The sequence below is a fragment of the Emys orbicularis genome, chromosome 2 (genome assembly GCF_028017835.1).
Source record: "Emys orbicularis isolate rEmyOrb1 chromosome 2, rEmyOrb1.hap1, whole genome shotgun sequence".
In the NCBI taxonomy this organism is placed as follows: domain Eukaryota; kingdom Metazoa; phylum Chordata; order Testudines; family Emydidae; genus Emys; species Emys orbicularis.
In genome coordinates, this window is record NC_088684.1 from 284,706,127 (window position 1) to 284,728,069 (window position 21,943).

Here is a 21,943-nt window from a genome sequence, read left to right on the forward strand (position 1 = left end):
GCCTTCATGGTATTTAGCTGTCTTTTAAGTAAATTTAGCAGCTGGACGAGAGGAGTAGGAGGAGCCAGCATCATGTGAGCAGCCAGATCTCTACAGCATGTCCTCTGCAGACCGCCTGTGGTCGTTGGATGACAACTTTGGGACTTCTTTACTAGGTGATCAGAGGATTTTAGTAAATGACTTTGAGCTGAATTCCTCCCTCACACTACTTTTACTCCAGTATTACCTGCACTGACTTCATCTGAGTTACTGCCAATTTACAGGGGTGTAAATGAGAGGAGAATCAGGCCCTTTTCACTTAAGGTCTAACCGGAACACTGGTGATCCATCACAGGTTCAGTAAAGCCAATGAACTGTATCCTGGCACATATGCCTGCACACAGTGCTGCTTTCATTGTAGGAACTCTGACTCAATTTTGCTCTGGATTACAAACAGGAAGAAGAACAAAATGGTTTCAAATCCGCCTTTGGGGTTTGAGCACCTTCAGGATGACTCTAAAAGAGAAGTGCATGGAGTATACCCCTGGAAACAGGGCCGGCTCTAGGCACCAGCAAAGCAAGCAGTTGCTTGGGGCGGCACATTTGCAGGGGCGCAAGAATCCAGCATGGGAGCTGAGAACCAACAGGGAGCCCTGGGAGCTGTAGTTCCTTGGTTAGCTCCCTGCCTATAGAGCCAGCTCTGGAGCAGGGAAAGAACTACATTTCCCAGCATTCCCTCAGCCACTAGCAACAGGAAAGGGAGGAGGAAGGAGTATGGAACTGAAACCTGCAGCTTGCTGTGAATGGTAGGGACAGAGCCAGCTTTAGGTTTTTTTGCCGCCCCCCACCCCAGCCCTGGGCTCCCCCCGCACCCCTGTGTTGCCCCAGCCCTGGACTCTCCCCCGCCCACACCCCCTGCCACCCCAGCTCTGGCCCCCCACCTGCACTCCCCTGCCGCCCCAGCCCTGGGCTCTTCCCCCCCCCCCGCACCCGCACCCCCTGCCGCCCCAGCCCTGGGCTCTTCCCCCGCACCCCCTGCCGCCCCAGCCCTGGGCTCTCCCCCCACCCGCACCTGCACCTCCTGCTGCCCCAGCCCTGGGCTCTCCCCCCACCCGCACCTCCTGCCACCCCAGCCCTGGGCTCTTTCCCCCCCCCTGCACCCGCACCCCCTGCCGCCCCAGCCCTGGGCTCTTCCCCCGCACCCCCTGCCGCCCCAGCCCTGGGCTCTCCCCCCACCCGCACCTGCACCTCCTGCTGCCCCAGCCCTGGGCTCTCCCCCCACCCGCACCTCCTGCCACCCCAGCCCTGGGCTCTTTCCTCCCCCCGCACCCGCGCCCCCTACCACCCCAACTCTGGCCCCCACCCGCACCCCCTGCCGCCCCAGCCCTGGGCTCTTCCCCCGCACCCCCTGCCGCCCCAGCCCTGGGCTCTTCCTCCCCCCGCACCTGCACCTCCTGCTGCCCCAGCCCTGGGCTCTCCCCCCACCCGCACCTCCTGCCACCCCAGCCCTGGGCTCTTTCCTCCCCCCGCACCCGCGCCCCCTACCACCCCAACTCTGGCCCCCCCCCGCACCCCCTGCCGCCCCAGCCCTGGGCTCTTCCCCCGCCCCCCCTGCCGCCCCAGCCCTGGGCTCTTCCCCCCCCCCCCGCACCTGCACCTCCTGCCACCCCAGCCCTGGGCTCTCCCGCCACCCGCACCTCCTGCCACCCCAGCCCTGGGCTCTTTCCTCCCCCCGTACCCGCACCCCCTGCCGCCCCAGCTCTGGCCCCCACCCGCACCCCCTGCCGCCCCAGCCTTGGGCTCTTCCCCCCCCGACCCGCACCTCCTGCCGCCCCAGCCCTGGGCTCTCCCGCAAAGAAAGAATTGGGTGGACTAAATGGACAGTGCACCTCTCTGTCTGAAGCCTAGCAAGGGAGGTACATGGATCCCACTAGAATTTAAAATGAAAAGTAAGGGAGGGGAGGCTCTACTAGACTGGGCAGCTTTAGATACAGTACCAGGCATGTAGGAGGATTTACACTTCTGAGCCATGGAAGCAGAAATTGACTTTTCTTTTCCAGATTTAGCTAATATTCAGAAAGGGAATCCAGCACCTGCCTTCCAGATTTGAACATCCTCAAAATTCAGGAGCGCTCAAGCTCAATTTGGGCAGCTGTTACTTCATTTCTCCCAAATCAAATATACTGATCCACTGTAACTTGCTGTAGAAAAAGTAGAATAAATTGAGCAAGAAATGCTTCCCAGTGGTTATTAGGACTGGAATTGCTATTTTCAACAGCCATTGCTTTTTTTTTTTTTTAAGTTTTAGTTTTATTTGTTTAAAAGGAAGACAGTGATAGTGCACTGGCAAATTCCCCATAGAAACAAAGAATGGAACAAAAGAATAATAAAGGCACCTCAACTTTTCCTCATTTATGTAGGACAGTCTTATAATATGTATCCAGATATCCTCCAATCACACAAGCTGAAAACTGTTCCACTTTACTGCAGTTCTGTAACCATATGGGAACCAATCCTGTCTGTGTTCTGTGCACATCCAAAATTCCTGCTGAATGACCCACCCTGGGAGCGAGTTACCAGTGACCCAGGGCTGGGGCGGCAGGGGGTGCGGGTGGGGGGGGGGGGAGGGGGAGAGCCCAGGGCTGGGGTGGGGGGTAGCCAAAAATTTTTTTGCTTGGGGCAGCAAAAAACCTAGAGCCGGCCCTGCCTGGAAACTTCTAATCTGAGCCTAAAACCAGAAACTACAATAAATATTTATCAGATGGATTCATCAGCAAAAGCATTAATCATTTACACCACTCAAAATGCATATGTTTGGCAGTCTAGGTAAAAAGGAAAAGTGTAGGTGTTAACTTGGAGTCAGATCCTAGGAGGTGCTGATTTTAGTGAGAGCTGGCGTCCCTCAGCACCTCACATGACTGGACCACTGGATATCTACCTAACAAGAAAAAGTGTTTTTGATAGAACTTACCACCTGTAGAAGAGCCAGGTAACCAGCACCAACGTTATCAAAGTTGACTTTAACTTTTGTCCAGTAAAAATTGCCTGTCACGTTATAGAGTATGCACTCGCTCATGTTATTAATAACTTTAGAGTCTAAAGGCATATCTCCTGCTGTCTTGTTAATGCATTTTCCAAACTTTCCTGCAAACAGGTTCACTCCCATGATGCTAAAAATGAGCCAGAAAATGAGGCAGACGAGCAGAACGTTCATGATGGAAGGGATGGCGCCTAACAGGGCATTCACAACCACCTTAAGTAAGTGAAAAAAAAGAAAAAACATACAATTACTGCAGGCCTTCACATGAACACATCCCTAAGAAGCTGTTTTGTACACTAAAGTAACTGGGCCAAACCTCAGCTGATGTAAACTGGATTAAAACTAGCTGAAGATCTGGCCCATTATTTTGAAAAATTTAAGAACACTTAAGACTTCTTTTTTGTACCTTAAAAAATAATGTATCAGTATCTCACCCATACAACCAGTTAGCAACCAATTGTTGTTCATAACAGGGCAAGGTAGCAGTACCTCTCAGGATTCTCCCTGCTTCATATTGGACCCTATGTTTAGTGATGTGTTAAGCGTATAATCAGAGGTCAGCGGGGCACAAAAAATATTCTCACAATGGTTAAGGGACCAGGAGAAAGGAAGAGAAGCTTCTTTCTAAGCAGCAAAGTATCTAAATCTCTTTCTGAACTCAGGCCCCCTGCATAATACATGAAATTTTAACCCTAACTATGAAAGGTATCAATTATCTGAGTAGTAATTGATACAGTGGTGTCTCATCTGTCAAAGATACCATTGTTTGGAAGCCATTATTACTATGAGAAAGTGGAGTCACTGAAATTCTTGGAGCAGGGCAGCTATGGAGGATATCTGACCGCCAATATGGAGGATCTACTGTTACAATTTAATCCCTTACCTTACTACTCCTATCTCTACAGTGTGTAGCATTAAAACAGCCAACACACCCTGATTTAATATATATCTGACTCACATTATCCCACTCGATACTATACCAAACTCTGTATAATTCTGTTTTCTGCAGAGACCCATCGGCTCCAGGCAGGATTAGTGTGCAAACCCATATATACAACTACACATACAAATATTGTATAAGAAAGGACCCAGTCACTTAAGGTACTTATAAACAATTGGCATAGGAACAAAAGTCAATGCTTGCAATATAGATCTGAACCAATGCAAATAGAATATACAATATGCATTCTATAATCCCCGGAAAAATTCAGCAATATCAACATGCACGCCAAAATATAAGGCTAATATAACAACCACCTTATATATATATATATATGTTATTCAGCATTCTAAACCACCATCCAAAATGTAAAAGCCTTTGATGCATGCTAAGCATAACATGAAAGACATTTTCCCAAGAAAAATCTTTGTCACAAAATGTATTTTTTCACACTATATTAATGGCTTGTACAGTTTTTACATATCCACAGCTACTCTAGGTGCTGCCACTACTTTGCAGGACCAATGCAAAGTAAACTGGCAGACTTTCTACAGATTCCAGACTTTACTATATGAATTTGTCTCCTTGTTTATTTCATGCTTTCAAGATTAGAATCTGATATGCAGACACTAAGCCTTTCCCCTTCTCAGTTTACATTTCTGAAACTGAGACAAAGTGATATCGATCTGCAAAAATGAAATTTTATTAAATTGTGAATCTGGTTATGGAAAATGTCAGTTGTTTTCTATCATATTAGTGCCCAATTTTCTGACAAGCCAATAATATCAAATTCATTTCACCATTACTTTTGTGGTTCTGGAAAGGATAAAAGAGCACAGTAAAATGATTTTACACATTTAGAACAGGCAGTTTATTCTGGTACACTGAAGAAAATACACAATTACTAGGGCTGTTAAGTGATTAAAAAAATTAATCGCGATTAATCGCACTGTTAATAATAGAATACCATTTATTTAAATATTTTTGGATGTTTTTCTACATTTTCAAATATATTGATTTCAATTACAACACAGAATACAAAATGTACAGGGCTCATTTTATATTTATTTTTGATTACAAGTATCTGCACTGTAAAAAAACAAAAGTAGCAGCATTTTTCAATTCACCTACAAGTACGAGTACTGTAGTGCAATCTCTTTATCATGAAAGTTGAACTTACAAATGTAGAATTATTTACAAAAAACTGCATTCAAAAATAAAACAATGTAAAACTGTAGAGCCTGCAAGTCCACTCAGTCCTACTTCTTGTTCAGCCAATCGCTCAGACAAATAAGTTTGTTTACATTTGCAGGCAATAATGCTGCCCGCTTCTTGTTTACAATGTCACTTGAAAGTGAGAACAGGTGTTCTCATGGCACTGTTGTAGCCGGCATCGCAAGATATTTACATGCCAGATGCGCTAAAGATTCATATGTCCCTTCATGCTTCAACCACCATTCCAGGCGACATGCGTCCATGCTGATGACGGGTTCTACTCGATAACAATCCAAAGCAGTGCGGACCGATGCATGTTCATTTTCATTATCTGAGTCAGATACCACCAGCAGAAGGTTGATTTTCTTTTTTGGTGGTTCAGGTTCTGTGGTTTTTGCATCGTAATGATGCTCTTTTAAGATTTCTGAAAGCATGCTGCACACCCTCATCCCTCTCAGATTTTGGAAGGCACTTCAGATTTTTAAACCTTGGGTCGAGTGCTGTAGCTATCTTTAGAAATCTCACATTGGTACCTTCTTTGAGTTTTGTCAAATCTGCAGTGAAAGTGTTCTTAAAATGAACAACATGTGCTGGGTCATCATCCGAGACTGCTATAACATGAAATATATGGCAGAATGCGGGTAAAACAGAGCTGGGGACATACAATTTTCCCCCAAGGAGTTCAGTCACAAATTTAATTAATACATTTTTTTAACGAGCATCATCAGTATGGAAGCATGTCCTCTGGAATGGTGGCTGAAGCATGAAGGAGCATACGAATGTTTAGCATATCTGGCATGTAAATACCTTGCAATGCCAGCTACAAAAGTGCCATGCAAATGCCTGTTCTCACTTTCTGGTGACACTGTAAATAAGAAGACGGCAGCATTATCTCCTGTAAATGTAAACAAACTTGTTTGTCTTAGCGATTGGCTGAACAAGAAGTAGGACTGAGTGCACTTGTAGGCTCTGAAGTGTTTTGTTTTTGAGTGCAGTTATGTAACAAAAAAAAATCTACATTTGTAAGTTGCACTTTCACGATAAAGAGATTGCACTACAGTACTTGTATGAGGTGAATTGAAAAATACTATTTCTTTTGTTTATCATTTTTACAGTGCAAATATTTGTAATAAAAAATAATATACACTTTGATTTCAATTGCAATGCAGAATACAATATATATGAAAATGTAGAAAAACATCCAAAATATTTAATAAATTTCAATTGGTATTTTATTGTTTAACAGTGTGATTAAAATTGTGATTAATTGCGATTAATTTTTTTAATCACGATTAATTTTTTTGAGTTAATCGTGTGAGTTAACTGCGATTAATCGACAGCCCTAACAATTACATAACTCTTTCAAGTCCTGGAACTATATTTTGCACATTTCTGAAAGGAGCAAATTTTTTGCAAGACCGACTACCTATTTTTGCCATATGCAGACTTTTTACAACTACTGTCCCTTTTGCTAATTTTATCTTTCACTTTTAGATTTAGTGCATTCTTAACTTTATAGTTTTAACCCAATTTTTATTTTGTAAACCAAGATGCAAAATAATTTACAAAGCAAATGATCATTGGAATACTGCCCAAATAGATATCTTAATAATTTTCATTTGCTCTTTAATGTGATGTTTTTGTTCAATGTCCAACCATGCTGGCCCCAAACTAATGCAACTACACTATGTGTGACAGAGACAAAAACATTATGGCTGTTAGAGATAGAGAGATTACAGTGCAAATGATCATGCATAGGAACAGAACACAATCATGCAAGTTAGACAATACAAACGATGGTCATGCATGCATCCTCCTTTTTTCCTTGTGCTGAATTATGTTCAGTGGAGTGTAGATAACAAAATATGACACAAGACTTGAAGCAAATCATGTAACACCTCTTTGAATGAATTATTAATGAAGGGCCTAATTCTCCTCTGACTTATACTGATTTTACACCAACATAATGCCACTTGTTTAAAAGGAGCTACTCCTAATTTACATCAGTGCAAGTGACAGCTGATTAAGGACTTGAATATGTAAACAGACGAAACTATTAAGAATTTATGTTAAAGTTGAGACGCAAACATTGCAAAACTAAGGACCAAATTTCTGTTATGTCTAGAAATAACATATACAGTACAGTCATCTATAAGAGATGATTTTATAACACTGCATTCCCATTACTATCTTATTGGCCATGCTCGAAACCTCCTTCCCCATAACTTCTGTTGGGGGTAGCCTTTTGCCACCCAATGCCCTACTTGGCATCTGGAGGTGCTCTAAATCAGGAGTTCTCAAACTTAATTGCACTGCAACCCCCTTCTGACAATAAAAATTACTACACAACCCCAGAAGAGGGGACCAAAGCCTGAGCCCACCTGAGCCCCACTGCCCCAGGTGGGGAGAGGAGCCCAAGGGCTTCAGCCCCAGGCAGGGGGCCTGTAACCTGAGTCCCAACACACAGGGACGAAACCCTCAGGCTTCGGCTTCGGGTGGTGGGGCTCGGGCTTTGGCTTCAGCTCTGGGCCCCAGGAAGTCTAAGCCAGCTCTGGCGACCCCATTAAAATGGGGTTCTGAACCACAGTTTGAGAACCACTGCTCTAAATCTTCAACATTTCCTTTCACCGATTCATAATGGGGCAGATCCTCAGTTTGCGTAAATTGTCATCGCTCCACTGACTTCATGGACAATTACACCAGCTGATGATCTGCCCAATAGATGTTAAGGCTTGAAAGGACCATTGTGAACATTTAGTCTGATCTTCTGTATAGTACTGGCCATAGAAAAGGTCACCCAGTAATTCCGACATCAAGCCCATACCTTTTGGTTGATCTAGGGTCATATCTTTTAGCAAGGCATCCAATCTCGATTTAAAGATTTCAAGTGATGCAGAAGCCACCACACTGTTAGGTAAATTGTCCCAATGTTTAATTATTCTCAGTGTTAGAAATGTGTGCCTTATTTCTAGTTTGAATTTGATGAGTTTGAGCTTCTATCCACTGAATCTCATTATGCCTTTGTCTGCTAGATTAATAGCCCTCTGCTATTAGAACTCTTCTCCCCATGTCAGTACTTATAGACTGTGATCAAGTCACCTTTTAAACCTTCTTCTGGATAAGCTAAATAGATTGAACTTCTTAACTCCCTCCCTGTAAGGCAGATTTTTCAGACCTTGAATCATTCTTGTAGTTCTTTTCCAACCCTTGCCAATTTTTCAATGTCCCTTTTTAAATGTGGATGCCAGAATGTCAGTATTTCAGTAATGGCTTCACTTATGCTCTATTAAGAGGTAATATCACCTCCCTACTCCTACTTGATATTCCCTTGCTTATCTTCAGAGAATCACATTAGCTCTGTTAGCCATCACATCACATGGGAAGCTCATGTTCAGTGGATTATTCACTATGACCCCTAAGCCCTTCTCAACCTCTGTTTTTCAGGATATAGTTCCCCATAGTACGAGGGTGCCCTATTTTCTTTGTTCCTAGATGTATGCAGTATTTGGCTGTATTAAAATGAATGTTGTTCAAGTGAGCCCAGTTTCCCATTTGATCGCTCTGTATAGTTGATCTATCCTTAACATTATTGACCACTATATTAATTTTTGTACCATAAGCAAGCTTTACCAGCAGTGATTTTATATTTTCTTCCAGGTCATTGATAATGATATTGAATAGATTTGGGTCAAGAACAGATCCCTGAGACCACACTAGAAACATTACATCACTGGATAACAATTGCCCATTTACAATTACTTTTTGAGATCTATCAGTCAGACAGTTTTTGTCAGCAGGGTTTGGCAGCTGTGCATGCACCATTAGGCTACCCCTAGGCACCAGCCGAAGGCTCTGCTGCAGTTTCCCTGTGGGAGGCCACCTCCACAGGGTTTCTCTTTGGATAGCCGGAAAGTAGTTCTCTCCTAACTTCTAGAACCCTCTGTTGGGCTGGTGCAAGCTGAGGATTTCTTCTGCCTGCACTGGAACTCAGCCCATTGCCAGACAGGAAGAAATGGGATGTGGAGGGCATGGGGCCTGGCCACTCTGAAGTCTAGTCATGACAGGTCTGTTTGCCATGCAATCTTGGAGCCCTTGTGTGGGTGGGACCCTGCAGACACCACCCCTCCAAACCTATCAAAGCCTCTAATTCACTGGCCCCAAATCACCTGTCTACCTCTCTATCTTTTAGTCAGGACCAATTGACTTCAAAGCCTAGGCACAATATAGTTTAGTGAAGCACCCTATGAGAATTTTCTTGCTTACACCTTAGTTCTGCAAAGTACTTTGAGCTCCTTAACTGAAGGCACTACACAAACACAAACTATTATTATCTCCTTACTCTATGTGTTTGCGTCTCAACATTAACATTATTTAATATCTCTCTCCTCTGGTAATTTTCCTTGTGCATTCTGGAGCATACGAGTTCCTAATAATGAAAGGTCTTACTGTCCCTAGCCATGGTAAGTATGGTTAGACATGCTAAAAATATAATAATTTGATTTTCCAGTGGAACGTATTCTCAATGATACTTTATCATCGTTTACAAGCTAATTCAGTACCTCTGATAGCTCAGAAAAAGGAGGCACAAAGACTGTACACATTCCAACTATACCTACGGGGTAGGGAGGACAAGAACTGTGTGTCAGAAAACCTGGGATACCCCTGAATATGGGCATTTTAGGAACAGCATTTCTGGGACTGATGTAATAGAAAATGGTCTTCTCCTGCAGGTTTACAGCAAACCAACTTCTTCTCCAGCTCTCAGTAAACATCCCACCCAACCTTCCTTCAGTGTTTCTCTACTCTCTCAGTTTTTCAGCCTCTCAAATGCCCCATACTTTGGACTTGGACTACACACAGAAGTTGCTAGGTTTAACAACCATTTAGTTAAACCGATACAAACTCATGTATGGATATTCTTATAATACTTTAAAACTGGCTATATGGGTTTTGATTGAGCTTGTATATTTACCAACTTAAGTTAAACCAATGTAAGTCAGGTCTAAATCAATTTAAGATGTCCACGCACAAATCACACCTTTAGCTAAACTGGTGCAACTATGCGTCTAGATCAGATCTTTGTCCCTCTCAGTTGCACCATATTTGCTCTGTTCCTGCTAGGGCTCCTGAATGTGATAAAGCAATGTGGCCTGTAGTAGGTGAAGCTGGGTATATGGCACAACCCACACTTAATAAAAATATGGGGCCAGATCCTCAGCTGGTGTAAACAGAAGTAGTTCTATTAACTTTAGTAGAGCTGCACCAGCTGGGGATCTGGCTGCTTAAGCCTATGCACTGTTTTGTGTGTGAATACTCTTTAAAATATGATATTGTTTGGGTTCACTAAGAAGAATGCAGTGTTTTGAACCAAAACAGTTCAAATTTGGATGCCCCACACTGCTCCACCAATGTACTTAACTATTTATAGGGTTAGCTCAATTTCTAGGCTCATTCAGTCCTCTGGCTGTCTTACTATGGCATGATTATGATATGGAAACTGGACCACTAGGACTTCAGCTGAAACCACCAACTTGTTGCACATGGACTGTATAGACTTTTGATTGCTAGTGACTTACATTGAATTTGAACTTGCGATCTAGAGGCAAAAGACGCCATATTCCAAATTGATTTTATTATTAACACCTTACCATTTTCCTTGACATAGTTTAGGGATTTGGTGTCTCCAGATAGGACAGATGTAATTTTACATATATCAGAATCAGAAATCTTGGAAGTGGTGCTTAAGTTGGTACCTTATATACTCCCAAATGTTACAGGTTGTGCCATACAGAGATTTGTTTTGTTTTGCCTTGTGATCTACAGTATTAGTGGTACCTTTGACTGGTACAGAATGCAGCTATCGTCATTTGATAGTCATGCATGATAAAAATAGTTTAAAGAACAAAGCCCAACTCCAGATACTTAAACATACTTGCTATGCTAATCAAGCACAAATAAATATGTATGATACTAGTGGATACATCCATACATTCAAGAAAATGCAAATGGGAGAGGATAGACATGCAAGATAGAACAATGAACACAAGTCACATGCTTACAATGCTAATCCTGGCATTCTATATTAAAATTCAAATACTTTAGAGGAAAGTTTTTGTGAATTTGCTCATTTGTTTTCTATACATAGTGTGCCTCTAATGTTCATTTTCTTTATTAGTGAAAAAGTCCTCAACAACTTTGTGATTGATTCTAATTTTAATAAAATTTGGAGGCAGGAGCAAACCTGTAGCAAAATTATTTTCCCTGATGTGCCTCATAATTAAAGAGACAATTGTTAGCCAGATGTTACCTCAGCCAAAAAGTTGTTTTTAAAACATAGTATGACAAGTTATGCAGCGGGATTAGCTTATCATGAAATCCACCAGAGAGTAAAAGCTGCAGCTATACTAATGCAATCAATACAATGGAGGTGGTTTTTTTCCCACACAGCATTATCATTCATTTCCTTTGCAGTCATAATGAAAACAAAACCAAAGAAATATGGCCCTTTTACATGCTTGATGTTCACACAGATGGGCTTCGATGGTTGCTTTGTTTACTCTTACCCTCATCCCTTCAAATCGTGACAATGCTCTTAATGGTCTCAAAGCTCGGAGAGTCCTAAGGGATTTAATAGGACCCATTTCGGAGTATCCAAGTGAGTTAGCTATGAGGCTTATTAAAGAGACCTGAATGGAGACATAAAGCAAAAGTCCAAACTATTAGCACAATCCTACCATTTTACTTCTCTTCTGCCTTTCCTTCCTGAAAAGAAAAAACCTGTTAGTGGGACAGTGACGAAATACCCTAAATGGAAGATATCAAATTAGATCAATGCAGAAAGAAAAGAAGTTTTAACATCCAGATATATACACAATTCTTTCCATGATGCCTTCAGAATATAAAGCCTTTGTTCCAATTTAATGTAAACTCAGAAATAGAGTCTATTTCCTTCTAGCGAAGCACACAGGTGCCTAGTAATGTCAACAGGACCTTTTTGGTCAGAAAAAGGGGAGATTACAATTACAAAAATACTATTCTGTGGCGGCAACATTTTATTTAGTTTACAGCTGACAGAGGTGTGTGTGTATCTATCATTAGAAGTATTATTAAATCATGTAAATGCTACAATTTAGTGCTCTCCCAATGAATCACTTTAAGATCCTGCAAGAGCCAATGATTTATTAAAACGGTAGAAGATTTTAAGATTGCCATGGTCGACTGAATTATCAATCCTAAATACTGATTTAAAAAAAATCTCCCCTTAACCTGCCACTGGATCTGAGTTTATTATGGACTCTTTAAAAGAATTATGTATATCATTTGTGTGACTCTTTCCATTGTCACCGTTATCTGGATCCCCACACAGCACCTAAAAGAGAAGATTCTATGTTATTTTCCTGTAAGGAAAGTTAGAAGGTGCTCAGCATTAAAAGTGCTCATACTTGATAGACACTAAAAGATACCCTTACCCTTATGCTCTCAAATCTGGATAGGGCTCGGAGGGGCCGCAATGCCCTCAGTGTTCTGAGAGATTTCATAGCGCCCAGCTGGTCATAGTCAAGAGTTGTTGCTATCAGGCAAACAACTGAAATCTGTGCAGATTGAATGGAATTTGAGATTACTGGTCAGATGAACAAACACGAAGTAAATGGGTTTTACAGCCACAGATGATATTCACAGCCTGAATTCTTACTGACTGGGGAGTGAAAAAGGAAGTTACTCCCATACACTGTAAGCATCTCTCTGACTTTCAACAGGAAAATACACAGATTAATTTTTGTTCCATCTTTACAACCTTTTCTATTGCCAGGAATTGAGATCTGACTGACTACCTTAATATGTGCATTGCTCACCTTGACAAATCCTTCGTTCCTGTCTATCTAAGGTACTTATATGGCCCCCATTACTGTAATATCTGAGTGCTTTCCAGTCTTGAATGTGTTTATCTTCACCACCCCCCTGTAATGGAGGGAAATGCCATTACCCCCATTTTACAGAGGGGACCAGAAACACATCATGCAGGAGGTCTATGATGGAGCAGGAAATTGAACCCATATCGTCTAAGTCCCAGGCTAGCATCCTAACCCCTGGGCCATCCCTACTCCTATAAGCTTAGTCATTTGAATACACAAGGCTGAGCAGACAGTAATCATCTCTAAACATCTTTGTACAATGCACTCAATGTTTTAATTTTTTATAAATTAATGGTTCTATTGCACCTTTTAGACACAGCCAGCAGTCGGGTAGCAGCTCCTGGAGTCAATAGTGCCAGGGGCAGACACAATGGGTCAGATTCTGAGCTGGCATAAATCAGCACAGCTGCACTGGAAGAAGCACTGGTGTACAGCACCGAGCACTAGCCACTGATACACACTTTAACACGGTGCAATAGACAAACTCACCTCACTGATTCAGCTCCCGTGGCTGGAGTGGAAGGAAGACGGATAATAAATGCTTCTGTACCATGGTGATAAGCATGGTATAAAAGCTTAATAGGTAGACAGATCAGACATAGGCTAGGTTTAAGTAGATAATTTTTATAGGTTCCATATATTAATTAGTCATATTTTTCTCTCCCTTTCTAAGGCTTGCTCACTTGGAATTAATGATTAACTATGGCAGCCTGGCTTTTACAGGTGGAGGGCCTATGAAAAATAGTATTACTAAAACATGTAAAACTCTCTATAACATTTCTGAATTGAATTAGAATTAGTGTGGTATAAAGCTTTTACTGACACTCATTTGGGATGCTCTGTGTAGCCTGGTATTGTCTTCACCAGGGGTAGGCAACCTATGGCACGTGTGCCGAAGGCGGCACGCGAGCTGGTTTTCAGTGGCACTCACACTGCCCGGGTCCTGGCCACTGCTCCGGGGGGCTCTGCATTTTAATTTAATTTTAAATGAAGCTTCTTAAACATTTAAAAAACCATATTTACTTTACATACAACAATAGTTTAGTTATATATTATAGACTTATAGAAAGAGACCTTCTAAAAACGTTAAAATGTATTACTGGCACGCGAAACCTTAAATTAGAGTGAATAAATGAAGACTCGGCACACCACTTCTGAAAGGTTGCTGACCCCTGGTCTTCACCATTCATTATTAATGTAGCCAACCAAAACTGGGGTTGCTGAAACCTTTATAACCACAGTGCACTACATCACCAAGTAGTCTCTCATTTTCACACTCTCTCATGCTCATGTGTAGCACTGTAAATGTTCATTTAATATTCGTTTGCCTTTCACTCTGAGTTTCTTGAAATTTGTGGTTAAAATCTGGACCTTGATATTGCATTAACATGGACTCAAATTCTGCTGTCCTTATTCACTCCACCCATTGACTTCAATGGGAATGTTGCCCAACTAAGGAGAAAGGATTGTAGGATTCAGCCCATAGTATTGGGCACATGTGCTGCGTGCATATATAAAATAGCTTTTCAATTGCTGACTCACAACACTGTAACATGATTGGCATTACTGAGGTATTCCCTGTATACTAAGGACTCCACTACAGCATAGATACACAGCCCTGTGAGGTGTACTGCCCCAGTAGGAATTTCAGAGGGTGTCTGGACATATTTCTACTCCTACCCCCTTTGGAAAATTTAATACTGATAATGTGTCCACCGCAAGCTTCATGCAAGGTTTGTTTTTTTTGTCCAGTTAGATGGGAGAAAAGGGGTGTTGCTCCTTTAAGAATTTCTTACAATGGGTGGGAAGAAAGGGGAATGTTTACAGGGATGGACAGGAAGGGCAGGAAGCAGTTGTTCCCAGGTCAGGAGAAAGTAACTGCACTGCCCTTCCTGCTGATTGGAAGAGTGGGAGGATATTTATACCCCATGCAACCCTGCAGGGGCCCTCTTTATGAGGATCAAGGTGGCAGCATACACCCACCCTGAATATAGCAAAAGGACCGGATTCCCCCTTGACCTGATGTGGACATTATGCTAGTTGGTCTTTTCCTTGGTGGGTGGGGGAGGACTGGGAAGGAATTTTTCCCTCACTGACAGATTGACCAAGGTGTGTGTGTGTGGGGGTTCACCTTCCCAACAGCTGGTTTGAGACCCAGTGGGGTGGAGTAAGAGGGTTAGGTTATAATGTTGCAACTTACTACATAAAACTTGTTGTGGATGTCCAGTGCAGGTACTCAATATGGGTGTAATTCAGGTATCGGATAACACGGATTGGAAAAGGCTTGGAAGGAAATCATTCCTTAAGGGAGCTGGGTAAAGGGGTTTTGGGGCCCTTACATCTCGTACAAGGGAAGCGACCCCCCCTCCTTTTCCTAGCACCCTTTAAAGGAGTTGAGGAAGAGGGTTGGGGCTCCTACATCTGGTACTACATCCTACATCTCCTACTATTCCTGTACTGTACAAATTGTTGCCAGGTACTCCCAGATATTTTAAGCAAATAAAGTTGCAGCCTAATTAAACCACACCTGGTGCCTCCTTTCTTTTGTCTGGCATAGCCAGACCATGGCACTAGTCCTGCAGAGTCCTTGAGCTCCCTTTCCACAGTTGTTTGCCTATGTGGGAGGTGAACGAAAAAGAGAACTGTGTGCATTATTATGAATAGGTTGAGAGATGATATGGAAAACAGAAACTAAATTACCAATGCACTTGCTAAAAGTTCAGCTCTTTCATTTTTAAAAAAAATGCATTTTTACAACAAAAGGATTAAAATGCAGTGCAACTACAATCCTTTCCCTTTGTTATCTTTACCCAGAATGAGTTAAAGGCAAAACTTTTGAAAGGTTTTCAGGTCTCCCGCACAATCAGGGGCACCATTGGGCGGGGGCAAGGGAGGGATTTAGCCCCCCCCCCCCCGCTGAGTTTTGTAGGGGAGATCTACTCACCCTAGCTCCTGACTGAGCTCTTAACTGCAACAGCTTGAGTGTGATATGTGGAGTTCAGAAGCTGTGAGCAGCACAGCCTTTGGGGCAGGGAGTTTGTTTATAAATAGAGGCAGGGTGATTAAGATAACAAAAGGCTTGTCATTAAAGTAAATTAATTATCCTGAAAGCACTGCCAGGCACTTCAGTTAAAAGATAGGAAACAAAGGGTAGGAATAAAAGGTGAGAATGGAGAGAGGTACACCTCTACCCCGATATAATGCCTGATATAACACGAATTCGGATATAACGCGGTAAAGCAAAGCAGTGCTCGGGGGGGGGGGGGGGGGGGAGGGACAGGGCTGCGCACTCCGGCGGATCAAAGCAAGTTCGATATAACGCAGTTTCACTTATAACGCGGTAAGATTTTTTGGCTCCCAAGGACAGCGTTATATCGAGGTAGAGGTGTATATATTCAACATATACATAAATGATCTGGGAAAAGGGGTAGGCACTGAGGTGGTAAAATTTGCAGATGATACAAAATTACTCAAGATAGAGATACTGGGAAGAGTTACAAAGGGTGACTGGGCAACACAATGGCAGAAGAAATTCAGTGGTGATAAAAACAAAGTAATGCACATGGCAAAATATAATCCCAACTATACATACAAAATGATGGGGTCTAAATTAGCTGAACCCATCAATAAAGAGATACTGGAGTCACTGTGGATAGTTCTCTGAAAACATCTGCTCAATGTGCAGTGGCAATTAAAAAAGCAAACAGAATATTGGGAATCATTAAGAAAGGGAAATATAATAAGAGGATAATATCATATTGTCTCTATATAAATCCATGGTATGCCAACATATTGAATAGTGCTTGCAGATTTGGTCACCCTATCTCAAAAAGATACATTGGATTTGGAAAAGGTACAGAGAAGGGCAAAAGAAATGATTAGGGGTATCGAACATCTTCTGTATGAGGAGAGATTAAAAAGACTGGGACTTTTCAGCTTAGAAAAGACATGACTAAGGAGGGATATGATAGAGGTCTATAAATCATGAAAGGTGTGGAAAAATTGAATAAGGAAATGTTATGTACTCCTTCACATATCACAAGAACTAGGGGTCACCCAATGAAATTAATAGGCAGCAAATTTAAAACCACCAAAAGAAAGCATTTCTTCACAGTCAACATGTGTAACTCTTTGCCAGGGATGTTGTGAAGGCCAAAACTATAACAGGGTTCCAATAAGAACTAGATAAGTTAATGGAGGATAAGTCCAGCAATAGCTATTAGCCAGGGTGGACAGGGATCCAACACGATGTTCTGCATGTCCCTCGCCTCTGTTTGCCAGAAGCTGGGAGTGGGCAACAGGACAACTTGATGATTGCCTGTTCTGTTCATTCCCTCTGAAGCACCTGGCATTGGCCACTGTTGGAAGACAGGATACTGGGCTAGATGGACCATTGGTCTTACCCAGTATGGCCATTCTGATGTTCTTATATAGAACCCAGGTGTATCTGCTCCACGCTGTAACCTATTAGACCCTGCTCTCCTCCCAGGAGTCCTGACAGGGTCTCTCTCTCCACAGAGTTAGTAATAAAGTAAGAATATACATTAAAATTTTAAACCTAACCAGTGTCCGTTAAGTGACTTGGCACAAGATGTCAGAACATGTTGTTATTAGAGCTGAATGGGTCTAATATTTACTTAATTTTCTTTCTTTTATAAAGGAATTAGATACAGGGCTCCTGTCAGCTAATTGCTAAGTTATCTGCCAAAAAACCTAGAGTTTTCAAGTACCTAGGTAGCCCCAGGAATCATGGTTAAAGTTGCCCCCCCAAAATCTGAAATGGTGCCCCTGCCCCACATGTGCTTTATTCTCTTCTTTCCTCAGTCCCAGATTTATGGGCCATAGGTCCACCTCCGCTCAAGGCAAAAGGTCCATTGTTCAAATCCTGTAAGACCAGGTTTCAGCTCAGAACGGGTTACCAGTTTCTCTAGAGTGCCACAAATGTCACCCTGAAATACATCACAGGTGCTGCTGTCCTCCTGACACAGATTTACACAGTATTAGATATCTATTCAGAGGATTAGGCCGTCAAGCTGTGTGATATTTGGCAATGATTTACAAGGCTGGAGTCAGTCCTCAGTTCGAGACAACTTGTCTAAATACTCTACTGTTGATTTCAAAGGTATTTGATTTCTCCCTGTCAAATTTTATTTATAGGAAAATCACTACAGCAGGGAGTTGGCTGTTTGGACTTGATTAACTGTGAACCCAAAGGCTATTAAAAAAAATAATCAAACAGCTTTCGAAATCAGTGCTGACTGCCCCACATAAGCACGGCAAAAAGGAAAGTCAGCACTTTTCTAATGTGTGTTTTTTTCTTTTGCAAGCTTGTGAAGACCAAAGCCACGGTAGCTTACTGCCTTATATTCTGTATTATATCAGACTTACCCCCTGAATCCTGCAGGAATCTGGAAAGCACCGGTGGAGAGAATGTAAGCCCCAATTTTAACAACAGTGCACATTTTTCTAACTGTTTTAATCTTTGTATTTTATAGCCCATAGGATTTTCTAGGTAAAAATACGTTTGAAAACCATGAAATATTGTAATATTATGGCACTTAGCTTACTCCTATGGAGCTTCTACGTCTCCATAAAGGTGTATCTTCATTAGGAAAAAAACAAAAAGCATGTTGTTAACTCATGTTAGCAAACATGTGATAACTAATATGAGGTGAAATCCTAGTGATGACCAGGCAGTTTGTAGTCTTCACACATATTAGCAGGTCAAGATAAAGACTATGTGGGAACCTAGGGTTTATATAGATCTGCTAATGTGCTGACATTAAAAGCTGCCTTGGCATCCCTAGGATTTTACCTTGTATAAGTTGCCATGTGTTAGCTAACCCAAGTTAAGAACATGGTTTTTTTCCTAGAGAAGACCAGATCCAAGAGGTTAGTGTGGGATTGGGTGACTTATGTGTGGGAATGGTGATCTACGGTGGGTCTGGACTTTAAAAATCAATAGGAAGAGAAAAGGGTATGCTTTAAGTTCCAAATGTGCCACATGTCCCTTTCCCCTTGCTATGCAGAGCATTCAAGTATATATTTTGAACACATATTTCTAAGTATCAGGGGGTAGCCATGTTAGTCTGTATCTGCAAAAACAAGGAGTCTGGTGGCACCTTAAAGACTAACAGATTTATTTGGGCATAAGCTTTCGTGGGTAAAAACCTCACTTCTTCAGATGCATCTGAAGGAGTGAGGTTTTTACCCACGAAAGCTTATGCCCAAATAAATCTGTTAGTCTTTAAGGTGCCACCAGACTCCTTGTTGTTTTTACATATTTCTAAGGCATTTGCTTTAAAAAAATCCATCCCCTTCTAAAAAAGTTGTGAGAAACAAGCACATCTCTGTGAAGTACATGTCTCTCAAGGAGTTTGTTTGAATGTTTCCATCAAACCAATCATATTTCAGTAGCATTGTGATGGGGTGTTCACCCCCATACTAAGCCTGAAGGGGTTAAGGTGGCACAGACAAGGCCAATTAATTTCATAGGCTGCACCTGGTGGAGAGTTTGGCTTGATTGAAAATGACTAATGCCTCAAAGTCCTGCTGAGGGAGAAGGTGGCTAAAGTACAGTATAAAGCCAGGCAGTTTGCAGCAGAAAGGGAGCTACAGGCACTACAAATTGTGTGAGGTGCATTTATTACAACACCTACATGTGTGCTTCAGATAGCTTCTAGTGAAACGCCAGTTCCACTATGAATGAAAGTACTGGATCTAACTCTGGGCCAAAGTTAATTGGAACTGCAACGATGCAAGTACCAAACAAATTGATGAGGACTGCTGGGAATTCAATAGATGAAATATTGCACATGACGTTAGAACTCTACACTGGGGGGGGGGGGGGGGGAGGAGGGCGACCTAAGATACACAACTTCAGCTACGCGAATAGCGTAGCTGAAGTTGGTGTATCTTAGGTCGATTTACCTGGCTCTGAGGACGGGCGGCAAGTCGACCGCTGCCGCTCCCCCGTCGACTCCGCTTCCGCCTCTCGCCGCGGTGGAGTTCCGGAGTCGACGGCAGAGCGATCGGGGATTGATTTTATCGCATCTACACTAGACACGATAAATCGATCCCTGATACATCGATCACTATCCGCCGATCTGGCGGGTAGTGTAGACATACCCTTAGTGTGTGGATGCTGGAGTTGAAAGACAATGAAAAGCTGAATGAAGTCAAAACTTTTAGTCATGGGAAAATTAGCTATGATGGAAAGTTGCAGGTCCAAATGTGGATTTAGATTTACTTTTCTAAAGTTAATGGTAAAAAAGAGACAGTAAGTATTAAAGATTAAGTGTACCAGTATATGCATGAAAAGTAGAGTTGGTTTTGTCAAATATATACAGATAGGCCCAAAAAAGAAAAAAACAGGAAGAGTAAAGACAGCATATTATATAACAAAATTGGGCATTAGTACATCTAAAAGAATATCTGACTATGTAGCTGACATGACAGCTGAACTAGTAGCAATAATACTAGCATTAAATTAGATCTGGGATGGACACCCAGTAGCAGCGGTCATTTTTTCGGATTCAATCTCAGGCCTTATGGCAATAAAAACGGGTGTCTCAGTACGCAGAAGTGATATAATCAATGAAGTTATATGTCTAATAAGAGAGTTAGTACAGATGGGGACACATGTAGCATTAACTTGGATCCCAGCGCACAGTGGGATAATAGGGAATGAAATGGTGGACAAAGCAGCTAAAAATGCTGTAAGAAGTGGAAGGATTGACATAGAAATACCCTTGAGTAAACAGGAATTCAAAAGCCTAGAACAGAAAAATTTAAACAAGGAATGGCAAAAAATTTGGATGAATGAAAAAAGAGGAAGAAGATTTTTTGAACTGTGCCCTAGAGTGGAGGATTTCGACACTTCAGGACTTGGATAGGACTAATGGTGTATCTTTGTTTAGAGTTCTAACTGGCCATTGTGGCTTAAACAAAAATCTTTTTTGAATAAAAAGACACAAAGATGGACTATGTGATTTCTGTAAAGTGGAAGAAACAATTGATCACCTTTTGTGGGTATGTCAGGGCTTTGATAAAGAAAGGGAAAAGTTTGTTGAGGCATTCAAATGTCTTAAGGTAAAAAAAATTACATGATGTGATTTAGTAAAAACATCGGGGAAATGGAGTCTTATTAAAAAGATGCTCAGACATTACCTGAAAGACACAGGGCAGAGTGAGAGGATCTAAACCACTACGTACTGAGGAATTAGAGATGGTGGCGGCTATAGACTATTTAGTTGTCTGCTTCGCCATAGAGAGAGAAAAAGGAAAAAAAAAAGAAAGGGGGCTAGTTGGGCTGCTGGCTGGGCTTGAGGTGGCTATTTGCAGGGCTGCAGGCTGGCTGTGTAGACTGGGAGAGGCTGAGAGCTGGGGCTTGGGCTGGCTGGCTGAACAGAGCTGGAAATACAGGCTGAGAGGGAAAGGCTGGAAGCTACGTTGGAAATGGAGGGAGAAGAAGCAAAGGATGAGGAATGGCTTCAGATTAGGAAGAAGAGAAAAAGAACAGAAATATCTGTATCTGAAGAAGAGGGAGCAGACAGGGATGGAAAAAAAGAGTAAGGAAAAGGATTAACATCTCAAATATCAAATCACTAGCTGAAAATGTAAAGATGGGAGATGTTAATCTCTTGAAAACAGTGGATTAGGCGAAGTATTGGAGGTATATTGAGAGCTAAAACAATGCAGGGTGGAGATTTAGTAGTAGAATGTACACACAGGAACAGGCTGAGAAACTTCTTTAAACTACAATTTCAGGGAAAATAAACTAATTTGCCAGCTGCCTATGACAGAAGCAAGAGGGGTAATGTATGGAGTTTCAGGAGGCATTACTGAGGATGAAAT

The 21,943-nt window shown here is 42.1% G+C and overlaps 1 protein-coding gene across 6 annotated transcripts in view; it reads right to left on the reverse strand.

Moving 5' to 3' along the window:
* Window positions 1-21,943, reverse strand: part of LOC135873573 (sodium channel protein type 5 subunit alpha-like) — a 262,049-nt gene that overhangs the window by 22,096 nt on the left and 218,010 nt on the right. For 4 of the 6 annotated variants that reach the window (XM_065398186.1, XM_065398187.1, XM_065398190.1 and 1 more), the window contains 2 exons: window positions 11,738-11,860; window positions 2,951-3,232 (listed from right to left, as the gene is read on the reverse strand). In XM_065398186.1, coding sequence (XP_065254258.1) covers window positions 2,951-3,232; window positions 11,738-11,860 — 405 coding nt within the window. Of the gene's footprint in view, window positions 1-2,950; window positions 3,233-11,737; window positions 11,861-12,643; window positions 12,767-21,943 lie in introns of all 6 variants that reach the window. The other 2 variants (XM_065398188.1, XM_065398185.1) reach the window with 1 other exon arrangement.